The sequence below is a fragment of the Camellia sinensis genome, chromosome 4 (genome assembly GCF_055761805.1).
Source record: "Camellia sinensis isolate YWXY chromosome 4, ASM5576180v1, whole genome shotgun sequence".
Lineage (NCBI taxonomy): Eukaryota > Viridiplantae > Streptophyta > Magnoliopsida > Ericales > Theaceae > Camellia > Camellia sinensis.
Window position 1 is genome coordinate 184,420,699 of NC_138964.1, and position 20,016 is coordinate 184,440,714.

The 20,016-nt window shown below is 35.7% G+C and overlaps 1 protein-coding gene across 2 annotated transcripts; it reads right to left on the minus strand.

The window, feature by feature from the left end:
• Positions 1-640: 640 nt before the first annotated feature.
• Positions 641-19,008, minus strand: LOC114299411 (zinc finger CCCH domain-containing protein 44). 2 transcript variants are annotated; one of them, XM_082867098.1, is made up of 11 exons: positions 18,353-19,008; positions 18,034-18,113; positions 10,931-11,118; positions 9,661-10,576; positions 9,449-9,573; positions 6,010-6,069; positions 5,855-5,905; positions 5,604-5,674; positions 3,314-3,456; positions 1,676-3,199; positions 641-1,570 (listed from the first exon to the last, which is right to left on the minus strand). In XM_082867098.1, exons 1-11 carry the CDS (start codon positions 18,586-18,588, stop codon positions 969-971), a joined length of 3,996 nt encoding a protein of 1,331 aa, XP_082723224.1. In that variant the 5' UTR covers positions 18,589-19,008; the 3' UTR covers positions 641-968. The 2 variants fall into 2 exon arrangements, with proteins under 2 accessions (XP_082723224.1, XP_082723223.1); XM_082867097.1 differs by having other exon boundaries at positions 641-3,199.
• Positions 19,009-20,016: the final 1,008 nt, after the last annotated feature.

The following is a 20,016-nucleotide window of genomic DNA, read 5'->3' on the forward strand; positions in this document are numbered from 1 at the left end:
TATGTAAAAAAATAAATAGAATGATATAACAATTTGTAGTGACTTTTTAATAATTATATTAAAATAGTCTATCTCCAAACGGGAACTCTTAAGAACTCCCAAAAAAATACTAAGAAAAAATATTGAATGGTTCCAAAAAGTTAATAGTTTAAATTACTGGAATCGGTTTCAAAATGAGTCTATCAAATCTAAACGCTTTAATATGACAATTTAAGAGAAGCCTAAGCCTAACCCTAACCCTAACCCTAAATTTTAATAGTGGATTCTATTATACAAAATTAAATTTGTACTATTCAATAACATTAATATTCTGAGACTATAATACTTTTTATCTTATCTAAAAAGAATAAATTTTATGTAACCAGGTTTTTTACCATGAAAAAGACTCTGGTGTAGATTTATTTGTTGTATGGTAATTTTTACGCATGGATTAAATTTAGACCACATGTTGATTTTTGGAATAAAACTCTTAAGCAAATTTTATGAGTTAGGTAACATTGTTGTATCTAAAAATAGTGTGTATCATCATTTTGTTTAGGTACATTGTTAATTTTTCATCTACGTTTTCATAAAATAATCTGTAGACAAAGATTTTAGGTGTTTACATTTGTCATTGGAAGCCAAGCTACTTGAAGGAAAATTTAAAAAAATAAAAATAAAATTGTATTATGTATTTAGAACTGAGATAAAATTTCTGTGGCATTACAACATTAGCAACATGTAGATGAAGCTGCTTCCAAAAAAATAATATTTGGACTACATCAGTTGAATCCACTCCATAATATGTTCTACAAAACAGCCAAAAGCTACGTTGAAGAAAAAAGAGAAATTGTAATACACATTTTAGAACTGGTGACATAAATTTCAGTTAACATTACAACATTAGCAATATTTTTAAATGAAACTTCTAAAAAAAATTATTGTACATTAATTTCAATTGCACCAAATTCCTTGCCTGAACCCCATCATCATGGGTGCAGGTAGTCGCAAAATGCTCCCTTCTTGCACCGCCCACTTTCGTAAAATTTACAAACCCGCTGCCCTTTGGGAGGAGGCCTTGAGTAACTTCCACTGCCGCCGCCACCACTGCCACCGCCGCTTCCATATGACTGCCTACTCCATGACGGCCTTCCCTTACCAAATCCTGAATCGCCACTGTGAAAAGCCCGGTCTCTAGGGCTAAATCTCTCCCCGCTATGTTTAGAATGGCTCTCCCGCCCCGTGTATCCAGCTGAAGGACTCCGGTTTGAGTTTGTATTTCCCCGAGCCGTTCCCTGACCGGTTCCCCTTGCCGTATTTGTAGTTCCTTGGGTGGATCCTCCCCAACCTGAATTCACACCAGCGTCGGTCGGTTTCACTCCTGATCTACGAGCAGTGTCTGTATCAATCATGTCGAGTCTCATGGTCTTCGATTGCTTAACTGGAACATCATTGGGCTTTGTTTCCACCTCCAATTTAGTAATTGTAGACGTTTTCACACCAGACCTCTTTACAGGATCAAGGACATTAGAATGAGATGCTCGGAATTGCCCGCCTGTCATTGCAGGTGGAGGAGGTAACTTTATATCCCCTGTGGAGCTCAAAGCATCACTTTTTCCTGAATCAAGTGGAGGGGGGCTCAACCCCCTAAGAGAAGTAAAACAATCGATTTTAGAATCCTGAAACAATTCCTCACCACTGTTTGTGACTGAAGTCGGGGAAGCCAGGCCGCATTGAGACTCCATTGCGTCGACTTCAGCTAACAGATCTGACACTGATTCCTCAGCCAAAGTGCTAAACTCAATGGGTTCGGTAACAAGTGCCTGCCAACTCGGTGCATTAAATGGAGGAGTGAGGTCATCACACCTGGAAGTTGGAGTGGCAGCATGATCACTGGGCACTTCACGTGGTTTCAATGAAGATACGGACACAAGACCCGAATCCCAATCCTCAGCAGAACGTTTTGCACGACCCCATTCATCAGCTACATTAGGAACTCGGGTCCTACCACCCACCACTAGGCTGGAAGCACTGCTCCAACTATGGTTAGAATCTTGAACAGGAAAATTTGAGGACACGGACTGCTTGTTTTCAGTAGCTCGAGCTTTCTCATCCTCATCAGCTGGCTTTGGTAGCGGATTTGGAATATTTTGGTTATTAGAGTCAACTTTCTCATCCCCATCACTCAGCTTGAGTGTGAGACTTGGCTGATTTTGGATATATGAATCTTTAACAGGAACATTAGATGGCTCTAACTGCTGTTCTTTAGTAGTCTGACCTTCCAAGTCCCCATCGCTAACATTTGGCGTTGGACTAGGCCGATTTAGGATATCAATTCCAAAAATTCTTTCTAATGTAATTGTCCTGGCTACAGAAGCAAAACCAGAGGAAGAATCCCCGTCATATGAAGAATAGTTTACAGGTAGAGGCCTCGAACTTTGTCCAGATGATTGGCCAGAATAGCCGTGACAATTAGATTGGTTCTCATGACTCTGTCCACCAGTGGCATTTCCATGTGAACTCCAATTTCCAAGATTTGGATCCAAGTTCCATCTTTGGCTCTCATGACCCCTTGCTTGATGCAGAGAAGTTTCATGTGGCTGCTCAGTAAATGCAGATGACGGTACTGGACAATGCACTTGGAGCTGGTCAGAGTAAGAATTTTTAACCTCCACTGAACCCCCAGATTGGAAAGAACTTCCAGTCTGTACATTATTGTTATTAACACTCTTCACAAATTCATTGTTTCCATAATATAAACTACTATCAGAGGCACCTTTAACTTCCTGAGATGGTAAAGAGATGTATCGCAGTGGCGACACTTTACAGAACTGCCCATTTAATACATCAGTCAGGAGTAAAGAGTCACCTTCTTCATCATTTATACCCCATATTTTCATATCAGGAGGGAACAATCCAGTTGTACTCCACTTACGCAGCTGCACCATACAAAATGGTCCTTGAATGTTTCCATGTGGGTCCCGGTAGTACCACAATCTGTCCGTTTCACTATCATTTGCAGATGGTGCACTCCCAGTAGAGAGAGATGCAGCTGAAGTTTCTGATGCAACCCCAGAAAAAGATCCAGACCTCAGCCCAGCTTGATTGTTCCAACCGCCAACAACTGAACCAGATGAATCAACTTGGTTTCCTGGTTTCTCCACAGTATTTGATCCGCACGCATCTTTTCCCTCAAAATATCTTGGTTTCTCATCTTCATCTGTAGATATCAGCAGCAAAAGTAACTTTAGGTATAGATATTTAAAAGAAGGCAAGAAAATGAAACAAATGATTGGAAAGGGAAAGTTCCGTATCCAGTAAGCAAATGCAAGACCTTGTTTCTTATTGTCATGTACTCCAGCATCTTCATCAGATTCACAATTTGGATCTGCATGCACCTCAGGAATCTCATTTAGCCTGCGCTGACGTTCCTCAGGTGACATCAGAAGCTCTATTTTCTCTACACATTCTCTAAGCGTGAATTTGTCAAGGATAATAAACATTATACGAAATTTTCTTTTCTCCTATCCAGGAAAAAGAAAAGAGCCAATATCCTTCACAATGTAGCAAATATAGTGGATGGAATGGTCAAGAATTGTAAACCATCTGAACCATTCAGTATAACATATATATTTCATCTGATCCTCTGATTTCATGATGATATAAAGAAAATAAATGAAAGCCTGGAAAGTTATTTGGTGGATGGAATGGAAGTTGGGTATTCCAAGCTCTCTTTTCTTTCCCTACAATTTCTAGGGTATCATACAAATAAAAATATTTGGAAAGTCAAGAAAGGCATCTATGTTAAATGGACTCTTCAAAATAAATCAAGCACCCATGTTGCCAACACTTCCTATCAGATGGCAAATCCATAAATTCAATTTCGTTATATAATTGTACTCAACACTGTCATTATTTTTGTAGCACAATTACTCTAAAATGTCTTTTTTATCACATTATGCTACACAAAAACCATTTTTTCCCATAAAATTGATTAAAAGTATAAAATATGATCTGTTTTTGCCAAGTCTACATATCCTTCAATTGTAGGTTTGATGGGCCCGACCTCTAGATATAGACCCAAATCACACACCACTATTCATGTAACATAGAAAGCCACAGAGCAAGCATGATGGCAATAGCTTAATGAAAGTGGATAAGTGGCAAGGCAAGCAGAACAAAATAAACTACCATTCCACTCAAGGACAAGATGGTGGAAGTCCAGAAACTTGATTTGTTTGTGCAATTGTAAGAGGGTTGTTAGCTAGCACAGCAAAGCAGAAACCAAGAAATGTTTCCTTTTAAATTAAAAAGTACCAGGGAAAGACATTGCAACTGAACACTCAATTTTTACGGGAAGGTATGCTAAGTTGCTAACTAACTACACAAGCTGAAACAACATGCTTCATTTAATTAAAAAGAATGAGAGAAAAAAATTAAATGTTTGAACTCATTTCTCAAAGGGAGGCACACCCTAACTTATGGACTAAAACAAGGGCTTCCTATTTCACCTCAAAAAATTGCTCAAGTACAAAGTGAAGATTAGTTGAATATCTAATGCAGCATACCCTGGAGCACTTCAAGGTACAGAGCCATGAAATGACTAGTATAGTAAGAACACAAGGCAGCAGAGAGGGATGGTTCATATTAAATTTCTTCTCATCAGAAAAAGTTCAACTAATCCAATTATAAACAGGTCCTCTCAGTGTGATAGTCATCTGAGGTGACCAACACATTCTCAACTTGATTAGCACTCACTAGTTTGAAGATTTCTTTCGATTTTTTTTGAATAACATTTTATACATAAGTTACTAAAAAATTGTTTTGCATGTCAGTCGCCAGATTAGGTACACCCATGTCAATTTGGACTCAGGCTGGGTTCTCAACCTAATTTCAGACATGATGAATTCAGGTTGGGCAAAGGTACTATTTTCAAAACTAGAGAAGAACTAGAGATAGCAAAGGGTTGGGCACCATTATCTTCTTTCTACAAAAAATTTCAACCACGAGTCGTGATTTCCTTCAAATCCTAGTGCACTTTCCCCACAGCCATAGCATAAAAAACAACACTAGCAGTGCCTAGCAGTGCAATCTTCAAACTTCAACGGAAATAAAGTTTCCATGACTTCTTCAAATCCTAGTGCATTACTCCACTCTTCTGTTCTCGAAAACAGAAAAACCAAAAAGTCATTTGGTAAACTATATCCAAAAATTAGTTCAGGAAATATTTTTTCTAAAAACACCCCATTTTTAAATAAAAAAAAAAGAAACTAAAATTATTTTCTGAAATTTTAAAAACTCTTTCCATAGGAAAATGAAAACAGTGATGTTTTTTAATTTCTTATTGTTTTTGTTTCCAAAAGAACAAAAAAATGAATATGAAAATTTTGTTTTTTTTTTTTTTTTTTTTTGGGGGGGGGGGGGGGGGGGGGGGGGTGGTCCTCACTGTGGTTTTTCATCTGGTTCTTCTAATTTCCATTTTATCACATCCGAAACAAAGAGTGGATCTGATTAACATGATTGTTCAATTGCACGTGATAATCTTTCTACTGTGATACAAGGTACTACAATGTCATGAAATAAGGTGTGACAGTTCAAAATACACGCCATGAAAAAAAGGATATTCATTTTTATGCCCCTTTTCACTTGCTTGATCCCGAAGATGACTGAGCCGCATTACCTCTGTTTCCAGGTACTATTTAAATAAAACAAGAGAGAGCAACAAAAAAAAAGTTCAGAATCAAACATCTCAATTTACATACATGATGATGATAGATAGATCATACAAAGCTGCCACAAAGAACAGAGATAAAAAGTGGTTAACATCAAATAATGACATGCCTGTGCATTACAATTGAAAGCTAAAAAAACTTACATCACTGAGTCTCACTTCCTGAAGTGCCATTGCTTTCTCCTGCACCTGGCCCTACAACCAGGCATCAATATCCTTAGAAAAAAGAACATGTAAAAGTAACACAAAGATGAGATGTATTTTTCGGTTTGTTTAAGTATATTAAGATGCACACTTACTACAGTAAACTGTTTAACAAGCCCACATTTTATACTTTGACGTAATCCTCGGCATTCATCCTGGAAAAAGAAAAATACATCAAAATAGAGTACAAAATCAAGTGACAAAAACAAACTATTCATGCATAACGTGAACAGAGCTGTATATGTAATTTAACAACATTCCAAATTGCTACACTAGAACAGACAGTCCAGAACACCAAACAATTATGAGTAGCATCACAGCACTCAAGATAAAGAGTGTTTTATCATATCCCCAATTCATAATGCAAAAAACATTGCTAGAGATATATTACATGATTCAGCATTCCGTCATAACAGTAAAATTATAAAGGTATTGTTTCTGACCATCATTGAGATTGTAACTTTGGGATTACATGGACCTAGTAGTAGCTCATGTTCCATGTTCAGATTTCATGTATGCAATTGAGTCATCCTTTCCAATTTATATCTGAAGGGAAAAAGAACATCTGAAGTTTCTTGTAATACACTCAAGCCACTTTCTGGCGTACATGAAGAAAACTTTATAGGTAAAAAAATCTTACAACCAATATCTATCTTGGTGTCAATTTGTTTTTTTATAATGATAATTTGTTTAATTTCCCAGCAATGCATCCATGTCATTCCTAAAGAGTAATATCATTCCTTTCCAAACAAAATATGTGAAACTGAAAATCCAAAGATACACATGAAGTGATCAGTGATGGAGCCAAGAAATTATTCTAAGCAGGGCACTTGTTAATCACAAACTCAAAAAAAAATCCCATAATCGGCAACAATAACTTTTTGAGTTAAAATTAAGCTCAAAACATAAATATTTTCATTTCAAAAATAAAAAAAATAAAAATACTCTGCAAAAATAAGAAAGGAAAGTACACCCATGGTTTGTCTCGTGTCATTTTCCAAGTGCATCAATTTAACCCTTGAACTTTTACATGCTGTCAATTTAGTAAAATTGACAATGCCCCTTTAAAAATTAGATTGAAATCAAGAGTAAAATGGTTCATTCAAAACTTAATAGAACATTCCAAATTGTATGTCAACCCCTCAATCACTCTAAGGAGAATGAATGAACCATTTTTTCCTTGATTTCCATTCAATTTATTAATGGACATTACCAATTGGATTAAATTGGCATAATGTGAAAAAAATGGAAAATTTTGCTGCAATTGAAATTATAGGATCAAATTGAGAGGGACTACATGTGTAATTTGCCCAATAAAAAGGGCCTTTAAGAAAAACTAAAACAGAAGTGCTAGAAGAGAAAAACTAACTTTGCAAAGACAGAAAATAGAGAGAACATTAAGAAGAGATGGGAAATTTTGTATTTAGAGTTCTTATGTGATTGATAGAAAAATAAGAAGATCCTTTGGTAACCATTTGGGGGCACCTTTCAAAGTCCTTCCTAACCAAGGAAGTCCTACAAAAAAATTTATTGTTTGGTAGAGATAACAATAAGTCATTCCACAAAAAGTGCTGGACTGCAAAGTCCATCTGACAGGAGCTACCCAAACCGGCTTCTCAAATGCCTGATAGATTGACTTCTCACGAAGTACAACATGCAGTTAAGTGAATGTCTTGAAACTCAAATAATATTTATATTATAACATTTACAAACCGAGCTTACTTGAAACTCCTGTTGTAACGTCTACATCTTCTTTGCCTCCATGTTTTACAACATAGCCTAACCTATAATCTGGTAAGTTGCTCTCTTATGTATATGCATGTTATCTCAGTCTCCACACATATATAAAAGAATCATATGATGGTGAAGTTTTGAGCCTTAATTAGTTCCAAACAAATGAAAAATGTTTTTGATTGGTTGGTTGTAGAGAGAGAAACTGTTCTATGTTTGGCTGAGTTTTCTAAATCTTTTTCTGAAAAATTTTAAAAACTAGTTTGGTGAAAAAAATGAAAACATCAAAAGCACTCATTATTCTCAAATGGTTCTCTTTTGGGGGGAAAAAATAATTTTTTAAAATTAAGAACAATAATTTTTAAAAATTCAGAATACCTTTTCAGGGTTTCTTTTTGTCAAACTAGTTTTTAATTAAGTTCTGAAAACTCAACCAAATTGTTTTCTAGGTTCTCATGTATTAGAGAGAGAGAGATCCTAGATTTTCTTGTTTTAGAGGAGAAAAACATATCAGTTTGCATTTTAAGAGAGCAAAAATGAGAGTGTTCTACAGCTTCTTCTTTTTTCCTTCACTACCTCTTATATACAGAGCATCTCTCTGAAAAACAAATTAATAGGAGAAAATCAATGTTTGGAACTTCTTCCAATATGAGAGCACTTCTGGATTTCAAAGGACTTTCAAAAATAATATTCACCAAACATTCGCCCTCTCTTGAAAATCCATTTTATGAATCCTCCCTACAAATCAAGTACATGAAGCTGCACATAATGGGACCTTTTAAAACATTAAGGGATTTTAAATGATTTAGGGTGTGCACAATCTCAGGCTATTAAACAAAAAATACTTAGCAAATATATGGGTACTAGTGTAATTATAAAAAATTGAGGGGAATGCGCCCCTCTTGGTCCCTTCACACATCCACCACTAGAAGTGATCCTTTTGGATCTGAAAACTGGGCTTGATTATCCATAGTTTAGGACAAATGGAGAGGAGAGGATATTGCCACGCAAATAAAGTAGACAGATGAAGCAGAAAAGTGCTTCCAGATTGTTGCGTGATAATGGAATCCTGTTAGTGAAAGTTGTTGTATGAGACAAATTTATCCCAGCAGTATCCATAGAACATTATGCTGGGCTGCCAAGAAACAAAACAGACATCCTATCCTAAAACAAACGACAAAAGGAAGCAAATATATGAAAAATCAGCATATCTATAATGAGGATTTTGAGATGGATGGGATTCAATGTGAGAAAAGTAGATCAGGAAACATTTTTGGGAAGCTACTGAAGCACAAAAGTAGGGGTTGTCCGAGATGGTATGGCTGTGTGTAAGCCTAACACAAGAATTCAACTCATAAAATCACGACGATAGAAATGAGTGTTTCATGCCACTTTCTGCATAGAAAATGTGAGACCTGCTGTAATGATTAATTGCCACAGAAGCCTTCATCACCACGCTTTGCAATTGAAGCCCTAGAAACCTAGGGGGGCTCTACATAGCATAGCAAGCACTAAATGCTTGTTTTTGTTTAGCTTGAAGCAATTAAGGTATGCATAATGACAATCATCAAGGCTCTCCTAATAGTAAAAGCAATCATATGGAACTCTGCATATTATGAGCTGGAAAAAAAAACAAAATACAAATAAAAATAAAAATAAAAAATTTACTTTTCTTTATGCATTCTCAAGAGAAAAATAAAACATCAAAATGACAAGGACTTTTTATTTAATTATTCTTGAGAACCAACAAAATATGACACTACGGAAGAAGGAATATGAGATCAAAGTAGGACGCTTAATCACCTCAGAGAACTCTTGATTGGAAATTGCATCAATCGATATGGTCTCTTTCTTGTCCAAATTTAATATTTCAAGCGTTGCATCTGCTGTCCTTTCACCTATTTTATATGGTGCCACCTTACGCGTACCTGAAAGCAAAACATCAACATTTTAAAGTATCGGTGTAATTTTTCACGTGGTTAAAGACTAGTTAAAAATAGGTTATGCATGCATACCTACTACTTGGACAAGCCTATACACATCTTGCTTCTGATCGCTACTGAAAATTCTTATTCGCACAATTGAGCCAACAACCTTATCATGGAACTTTCCATTATCCACTATTAGACTTTCCATCAAATCACGCCGCAAATAGATCAAGTTAATGTTGTGAACATCAATCGCAGCATATTCATCTAGATTTGTTTGTGGTCCACTCTCTTCACCTTTTCTGCGAGTTTTACTTTTCGTATCTTTACCCATGATCAGTAGGTTATCATTGTTCCCATCACCCTCAACCTGGCTTACAACAGAATCAACAACATTGCCTCGAATTACTACTTTCTGGGAATCCTCTTTTGTAAGGAAGTGAGATTCAAGAAGCTTCAACATTTCAGTGTGATCCACATGTGGTTTTCCAAACAGAATTCCAAGCCTCAAATCACAAATGATTTGAGTTTTCTGATTGGGATCACGAAGATTGTTTGTCTTTATATAGTCTAACAAAAGGCCCTGTACCTCAAACTGAGATAATACAGATGTATCACCATTCCTCATGTGTGCAACAAACTCCAAGAGTTCTTCGGATGCCCACTTTGTGGATCCTACAGAAGTATTTCCACTGTCACTAATTGATTTGTCCATGCTTAGAGAGTCGCCCTTGTTGGGTAACTTTGGCTGTTCTTTTGTCCTGTTAGAATTATTTGCCTCCAGATGTCCAGAAGGGATGACTGCCATAGAACCTTTGTCATCATTACCACCATAATGTACATCCAAAGATTGCCCCTTACGAGCCACAGAAGCAACTGCTTTCCACGGATTTCGAGCATGGGTAAGCTCATCTAAAGTTAAAGATAGCTTTTCCTTCAAGTAAATCCAGTATACCTTGAAAAGATACTCCCAGCTACTCTTGTCATCAAAATCTACTTGAGCCTGTCCAAATTATACACAAAGGTTATAAATTGCAGAACCGAGACAAGAGCTGCAAACAAAAAGGCCAACAAGTTTGAGGCAGACAGTAATTTGACAAAACGACCAACAAGGGGGCCTTAAAATCGCAATAGCAGTTGGCAATTCAGGCAGTTTGACCACCCACTTAAGTTTTTTGGCAAAAAACAGCAGTCAAAGCTGAACCTGACTGCGCCAAATCTAGAACATGAGAGAGAAATCATGAAAATGGAGAAAACCTGAGTTAAGCTTGAGTTCAGCCAAATGATGAACTCTAACCAACATTTTGCAGAAACAATTACATGAAAATTAATAGAAAGAGGGATGAATTACACCTACCGCTTCCTTGTTTCCTTGATCATTATTTTCAATCAGCATAATAGTTCTCATGCATGTTGTGCAAAAGCCTTTGTTCTCTCGTACACACAAGTAATCAGCACCTTTAGTGCATGCCTTGCACAATGAATATGTACAAGTGTAGCACATGTAATGGGCAGCCTTCTGACAGCGACTACATATATGCCAACCTGAAATCAAAACACCACTAGGAATCTAGATAATTGTGCAACCTTACAATTAGACCTCAACTTAATCACAGAGATCCAACTAAAAGAAAGTAACTCATAACGACCACTAATGACCATTGCAGAAATAAATTTGGCAGCATGCCAGATCAGTGAAGCACTAACAAAAACATGAATACAATGCTAGACAAGGAATCATGATTTCATGCATCAACCCAAAAAGATGGATACGTAATCATCAAATATAGAAATTCAAATCTAGCAAAAGGGAAAGTTGAAGTGGATATGCTAATAAAACCAACAAATCACATCTGGAACTGAAACTTCAAACCTACTGAGACCACTAAACCGTAAGTATTGCCATTACCCTATAAACTGTAAGTACTGCCAACAAAATAAATAAATAAGTGAATAAAACTAAATTTTTGATTTTATTGAGTCTCTTCTAAGATGAAAGTGTCGAAAAAAAAAAAAAAAAATTAAATAAAAAAATCAGTATTTTGCGATTTGAATATTCACCACGTACAAGAATCCCTGAATCTGAGATATGTAAGTACAATATGCCCTCAAGAGAATCAAAATGTAGTGATTAATGAACATGTAAGGACCAGACTATTGCGAACCCAGTTTAATGATAATGGTTTTATTTAATTTCACTACTTTGACTAATTCCAAAGAATAGTGTAATTTAATCTAGTGTTTGGATCCCAAAATTCTGTATAGTGTAACAGAAAATATGGAGGGACTTTGTGCAGAGATTTGAATTGAGGGCATCCTGGTAATTTCAAGTTACCCCACCACCAATCTCACTTGGCACTTTAGTGTACTCTCAAGGGTGGAAAATGAGGCACACCTCATCCTTATGTTAGATGTGTTATGCTTTTGTAATTAGCAATTCCGTTGGACAAAACTCCATTCAGTTGTATTTTTATTCACTGTATTGTATCTGTGAGTAATGAGAGTTTAGATGCGAATCCAACCCGAATTATGCTTGAGTAGAAAAGGTTGTGCTGACATTTCGTGTCTTGACTTAAGCATTCTTTGTTTTCCACTTCGCTAACTAAGTACAGGGATTGAGCTGCCTAGTCAAAGTTGATTAACCGCTCAAGCGGTCTTTCTTGTACTCGAGCAGCGAAATGGTTTATCCAGTATCTCTACTTGCATTCTAAACTTCTGGGAAACATGTTTTACTGCTCGAGCGATAGATGTTGCGCTCGAGCGGTTGGCCTATATGTAATTACCACCTTTAGTCATACCGCTCAAGAGGTAAAGTGAGCACTCGAGCAGTCTTCGCAGTTCTATTTAGTATAAAGTGCATTGTTTGCTCTTTTTAGAGTTTAACCCATTCAGATTCTTAGAGAGGAAGAAAAAACAAAGTGTTCTATATTTTAAGGTGTTTATATGAGTTTCCTTAATATATAGAAGGTGATCAATTAATTAACAAACTACATATTGGCAAATATCAAGGGTTGATTTTGTTCGTTTATTCACAAAAAGAGAGAGGTGTTTATCAATGGATTTTAGGGAACTTGGGCCTGAAACTTTGGTGAATTCCGGAATGGCTCATCGCCATAGATTCGATATCAGCATAGTAAATTCAACATTGGGCAAAACAATTCCGAGGTAAAGACGGTGGTGGAAGAGGCACGTCGGGTTTGGTTCAATTCAAGCGTGAATTCACTAGGTAATTGAGGGTTCTCATGTGTAATTCTTTTTTGTCTTCTTAGTGGATTATTTTGTGTCTTTGGCCTGTAATTTTTTATTACAATTAGAGGAGTCCAATTGTGGATTTTTTCACATTAAATCGTTGTGTCGATTTATTGTTGATTGTTTGATTAGGATTACTATTCATTGTTTAAAATTGAATCATAATCATAAATCAATATCTCGGTGGTTTTTAAAATTTTCAAGATGTATATACGTTGAGAGAGAGAGAGAGAGAGAGAGTTCAGACTGACTCTTTCCTTCCCTTTTCTTGTTCGTCTCTATTCTCTCCCCTCTCTATTTCCTAGGATTTTTTTATCTTCCTGGAAGCTTGTGATAAGCTTGTTGGAGTAAAAGGGAAACCTTAGGACTTGACAAACCAGCACTACCGTCCTCACCATCTTCTTCATGTAATCCGAGAACTTCTAGAGGTACGGGTTCATCTCATTTCTTTTGCATGTATCTATGTGATGTTGGGTCGTCATTGTGCAAACTCATGCATTAATGGTGGTTAATGATTCATCATGCCATAAATGTGTCATAACTGATGTTTGTTGAGTATTGAATGTGAACCCAATAGTAATCGCAATAAATGACCCAAACAATCGACTAAACAGTCAACCAGTCTAAGTTCCAAATGTGAGGAACATAAACCTTTTGTAATTCACAAAGGGGTCAAGCTGACCGGTAGGATGACTAATCTTGATCTGGCAAGTCTGAATGTTGTGACATGTTTCAGGGCCCCTTGGGGTTTCAAGACCCCTTTTTGCATCTATTGAATGTATAATCAATTCAAATAGAGTACTCAAACGAACTTCTTGCTGATCAAGTCGTTATCAAATTGTGTATGGATATTTTGACAAAGAGTATTGGGTGACAGATGCATCTGGGTAACGGGTTACATAAATATTTATACATGGTAATGATAATTAGAAAAGAACATTCAGATTCAATTGTTATGGCTATCTAATTAAGAGGGTTAGAATAATTGTTATTGTAGTAATCATGTAATGAATTGGTAGACTGTGTGCGTCTGAATTAGGCAAGTTTGATTGATGTGGAAGTTCATCCTCCAGTTAAAACCTAGGAAGGTACTGCGCAGATCAAGGGCTGAACCCTCATTGTGTTCCCGGTGAGGAAAGGGGCACTGGTTTGAATTGGACTATGGATTGCGTATGTGTTTAATTGAGATGAAGTATTATTATGAGTATTAGAACTGGTTAGTAGAATATAAATGTTTTTTGGTAGGATAACATTAAGCCCCACTTTTATCAATAATTTGTTAATCATATGAATGGAAAAAAATGATGTCATCTCTTTTACATTAAAATATATATTTTAATTTGTTTATTTTTGAGTCTTCATATTATCTGCATTAGTTCCAATCCATTTAACCTTACTAAACACGAAGTCGGTGTAATTATGTCAAAACTGTGAAACGGTTTGGGATCTATGAAAAAAGATAAAAAAGACAAACAGTTACTAAAAAAGTTTAAAAAATTATCACTATTTACCAAAAAAATTTATTTAAAAAATTATTTTTATACAAAAAAGGTAAAGATCACGTTGACGTGAGTTGCCTTTTGCTGAGAACAAATTACACAGGGAAAGGCAAGCTTAAGGACGGTGTTCTTCGGCCTGTGGGGGCCCATCACGGGTCGTGTTTTGATAATCTGAACCGTTCAATGTGTAAAACTTGTCAAGTACTATATGTCTGTAAAAAATCACACTGATCGAATATTGCTAGCTACATGATCAAATCAGTTTTGTATAAAAAAAAATGGATGGTATTATAATTAACGGTTGACAAAAAACTAATCCGATCAAATAGATATCGATATCCGATCAACGTAAATTTTTACAACATATATTACTCGATGAATTCTACACATTGAACGGTTCCAATTACCAAAACGAGACCTGTGGTAGCCCCCACGAGCCGAACATCACCATCCAATTCAATGCCCAAAAAGGAGGCAAGCATATCCCATATGCTAGTCTGCCACGACTTTGCCCAGCATACGGCCTATTTCTCTCTCCCTTCTCCTATACACTAAATTATACAATTCTTTAATGCACATTTATTCGTAAAAAGTCAAAAAGTTATCCCAAACAACCACATTTTTTTTCTCAACTTTTTAGTCCAAAAAATCAAAAAATGCACTTATTTAGGATATTCCAAACAACCCTTTACTGTATTTTTCTCAATCCTCATAGAAGGTTAGTGTAATTTACCCTTGATATTAATTGTGGTACACAATTGGCATATCATGCATACATCTACTCAGATATTGGAGAGAACCTTTATAATAATAAACTCATTTTGATAGGCACATTGTTCTTTTCCGATTCACATTAGATTCTATCACAAAATATATTCACCCATAGATTCATATCGATCTATTCTACGCATGAATCATGAATCAAATCATGAACTAAACAGCAAATCATAAGCTACCGGTAACAAAGATTGCAGGTTATAGGGAGGTTGTTGGTCAACCTAGTAAGTTGTTGTGGAGTTTGTGACTTGTTGGGTTTGGGTGTGTTCCATGTGTGTGAGAAAGAAAGAGTAAGAAGTGATGATATGGCAGTGGCAATCGAGGAACAGATTGCCATGCCGATGGAAATTGTGATGACACGTGACCATGATGATAGTTAGGGGAGGTGTTGATAGTGGTGTTGACTATTGATGTAGGGTAAAGACAAACCAGATGGCCAACCGAATCTATCTATTTTTAAGAGCTTGAGATTAATATTTAAGCTAATAAGGTTGAGTCCGGATGAATTTTAGACCCGTTTATTAAATGGGTTGGGCATTGTTAATAATATATATTATACATATTGGGGGTGTTTGGGAACTTGGTTTTTGAGTTTTTTTTTTTTTTTTCACTACAAGACAAATGTTTTACAAAACCAAAAAAAACAAATCCAAACAAAATAAAACATCAAACCCCATAATCATTTCATTTTTTCTCTCACAAACATCACATCCAACCACAAAAAAACCCAACTATCTTCCCAAACACAAAAAAAAAAAATTCTTCAATAATATCCTACAACTAAAAAAACCTACAAAAAAACCCACTTCTCAAACACCCATATTATATACATGCATATGCATTAGTATGTATATACATATATAATTTATTAGTTAATTTTTTTAAATAAAGAAAATGCACTAGTCTAAATTTGTACCTATGATGTAAAGGCTAACATTTGTTTTTATTTAATATATAGGTTCGTAGGCTTGGCTTTGTATTTTGATTCTATTATAGGACCAAGTTTGGAATGAGAAAATTAGGCTCAATTAGGCAAAGCTTGGGCACAAGAGTTTTTGTATTTTCTAACCTAGGCCCAGTACGATGTCCCCAAGTGGTGGGTCCGCGATGGTGGCGACATCATTTATGATGGGTTCATTTGTAAGACAAAATGGTGATGATGGGGTGTTTGTGTATGGGGATGCAGTGGCGGGTCTAGGATGGTGGTTGTGTCATTTGTGATAGGTCCAGTTGTAAAGAGAGATACGATGATGGTTGAGATTTCATGAGAAAGATTTTTACTAAATAGAGATGATTGGTTTAATTAAGTTTAGTTAATTTTTTTGCCTTTTTACATCAAAATGTGTTGAATGAGAACCATAGTTAATTTTTGACCCTTTTATAAGAATACATTTATTGAATGAGAGGCAAAGCCACAAAAGTATAATTTGGTAGCACCCAATAGTGTCATCAAACCAACAAACTTTGACAAAGGAGGTTAGTATAACTTCTAGAACATAAGGGAAGGTGTCTTTTTTTATTATATCCATAACTAAACCTTCAAGGGAGGTCAGTGTAGCTGTTTGGTACAGCTTAAAACAGGTAGCTTTTAACTTTTAGCTTAATTTAAGCTATTCTTGCATGTTTGGTCCAACTTATACATGGAATCTCTACTTAAATTAGCTTCTGCAGAAAGGTAAATAAGTAGAATCTCTCAAGCTACCGAAGGGGCGCTTCCGCTTCTCAATTATGCGAAAAGGTTGATTCAATTACTAAAATGTCCACAACAATAACTAATAACCATCATGTCACTATATATATTCACTTGTTTCTTCATACAGTTGTCGTTTCATCAATGTGCCCAACATTTAATGCAAACAATTTCCAATATCCTCTCTTCTTCAGATTTCTTAAACTCTTATTAACTGTTCAAGATTCGGTATAGTAAGAAAATTATAGCTATTTTTTAAAATATGTGACATTTTAATGTCAATTTCTCAAGGAAATGATCATTACAACGTAAAGCATCCATGTTTGTTTAATGTTTATGTTTTTTTGATAACTTTTTATCCAGCCCAAAGGACCAACTAATCTAAGAGACCAATCCCACCATCCACTAGTAGGGGGTCCCAATTAAAGCCAGGGCAAAGCCTCATACGGACTAGCCCCAAGCAATTATTTTTCAAACCTGAGACCATGAAAGGAGCACACCCCCAGGCCCCCAGCCTTGACCACCAGACTAACCCCTTTTGGTTCATGCTTATTTAATGTTAGAATGACCTCTTAATCTGGTAATTAATTACAAAACGTAAATGTAAATTCATTTTACAACCGACATGGATAAAAAAAGACATTTACACGGCAAAAAGCTACTTCATAACTTATTTAACAAACACTACTCGGCAACTTAATTCTATAATCCAACAATTGCACCAAACAAAATAATATAGCTTCTCATTAAAGTCAAAATTTATAATCTGTTAAGTTATAAGCTATGATCTTTTTTAACAACAACACCAAACAGGGCCAATGTTACCATAAATTTTATTTAAATTATTTGTAACATATACAACCCTTAATAGGGATCTCAACTTGTAAGTTTTGATTGTTTTCTTGGCATTTTTCACATATCCCCACGGCACAATCATTCCCGACTTAGTTTTCTAAAGGCGCTTCCTATTTTCAAAAATTTAAACTCCAAGCACAAGTGTGGAAACTAAAGCCATAATCATGCCCATACTAGGTACTTGAACAAACGAAGGTTGGATATAATTGATCAGACTTGTACATTTCTCTTTCAGGTTTTTTTTTATATTTGTTATACAACTCATTTAAGTAATATGCCAATGTCATGGATGGTACATAATCACAATAATAGAACAAATTCAAATCAAACACCAACAGATATAACATATGGTAAGAGTTGTAGTGCTTTGAGTTAAACATGGAAACATACCGCAATTCCATTTAACCCTTGATCGAAAAAATGCCTCATCTCGCTTAATACAAGCTGGATGGTATGCCTTAGGGCAGCCCCTAACAATTAACAACAAAAAAATATTAAAAAAATGAATGAATGAACAAATAGGGTAAGGAAAGTAAAATACTACTGCCCCGCTATCATTTCTAAAATACTTTGTTGCTTTAGTTAGTAGAAACCAAACAATGGTTTTCAAGAGTAGTAGAAAGTAGTTCTAAAATGTGCTGACAAAAAGGTACCCTAAAGCTAAGAACACAAAGCACCAATTCTCAACAATCGAAACCAATCGACTCACCGGCGATCGCAAAGCACGAGGCTTCCACCATCGAAGCATATAAAGCAAACGTCCTCCTCATCCTTCGGCTTCTTCGCCGGCGGCGGTTTCGCCTGGCCCCTCGGCGGCCGACCACGCTTCCGCTTCCCTTCGCCGCCGCTTTCACCAACTTTGACCTCCGCACCGGAATCGGAAACCACCACAGGAACTCCGACTTCCTGCGAGTCGTCCATTTGGTGAATCTTCTCGACTTCCATCGTACAAGGCCTGTAAGCAGAAGAATCAAAGTCGGAAAAACCCTAGATTTCTTCTCAATTGCGAGTGTTTGGATCGAGCACACATCGAGATTGACCAGTCTTGGTTGGGGGATAGGAAATTCAGAGCGAGACGAAACCACAAAGAGAGAGAGTAGCCAATAGGGGTGAAGCTGGTGGCGGTGAGCTGGGTTTTTTTACTTTTTAGCTTTCGGCGAAGGAAACGCAAATGGTATCGTCAAACGCGGCTGTAGGGAAGGGTGTGTATGGTAAATTGGATTCGCTGTGTAATCAAGTCTTAGCAACACGTGATTGGCATTTAGTAGTGGGAGAGTCAGAGAATCAGCACACCTGTGGCACCACCAGTGCATCCATCCCCCCAGCCAAACCCAATTGTGTGTGACGCGTTAGTTTCCAACACCACACAAATGTTACGAAATAATAGATTAATATTAAGTAATTGTTTGGGATGTATTATATAAGTGTATTTTTTGATTTTTTAATTAAAAAAATAAAAGAAAAATATGTATGTTTTGGATAACTTTTTATGAAAAAATATGTAATAAAATATCTATCTATATAATATATTAAGCAAAATGGAGTTTTTAACCCCACGAGCTCTAATCTCTCAATCTAAATTTCTTGATTTTTTGATTTTTTTTAAAAAAAAATCTTAGCAAAAAGGGGTTTCTAGCCCCCAAGGCCTGTGGAAGCTCCAATATGCCAATCATAATTTTCTATTTTTTTGTTTTAAAAAAAAAATTAACCTCAGCATTTATTAACTTCTCTTAACCCACAAGACTTTTTTACTTCTCTCATAATTACTGCAGTACCTTTTCCAAAATAAATAATTTGTATATTTAAAATAATTTAAATCAAATATAAATATCTATATCTATATCTATATCTATCTATTTATTTATATCTATCTCTAACCCACAAGTTTTGTGAGAGTTTCAATATCAGAACCTTAATTTCTTAATTTTTTTGATTTTTTTAGAAAAAAAAACTTAGCATTTATTAAATTCTTCCAAATCTTTTTAACTTTAAAAAATATAAATTATATATTAAAAAAAATTTAAAACAAATATAAATATCTATAATTATCCCGTGCATAGAAAAAAAATTTCAAGTTATTGATCTTTGGCTTTCTAATTCGGCTTCCCCTCTATTTTGATTTTCATATTGATATTTGATAATTGGTAGTTATTATTATGCTGATAAGGGTAAACATTATTATTGTTACTAATTCTTTTTTTGGGCTGAAAATGAGACTAATGGAATTAGGTACATCGTTCGATGATAAGTTATTTTGAGGAGGGTATTTTAGTTATTTTTGTATTGGAATTTGTGTCACTTTTTAAGCCATACTGGCATATGTAGATTACAGAATGTTTAAAGTAATTTATTTCGAGTCACAAAATTAAATAT

Excerpts from the sequence above, each read along its gene's own strand:
- LOC114299411 (XM_082867097.1), bottom strand. The coding sequence starts at position 18,588 with ATGGAAGTCGAGAAGATTCACCAAATGGACGACTCGCAGGAAGTCGGA. Across the intron at positions 11,119-18,033 it reads AAGGGTTAAATGGAATTGCG|GTTGGCATATATGTAGTCGC; the intron begins GTATGTTTCCAT and ends TTTTGATTTCAG. Across the intron at positions 5,675-5,854 it reads AGGAAGTGAGACTCAGTGAT|TACCTGGAAACAGAGGTAAT; the intron begins GTAAGTTTTTTT and ends TTATTTAAATAG.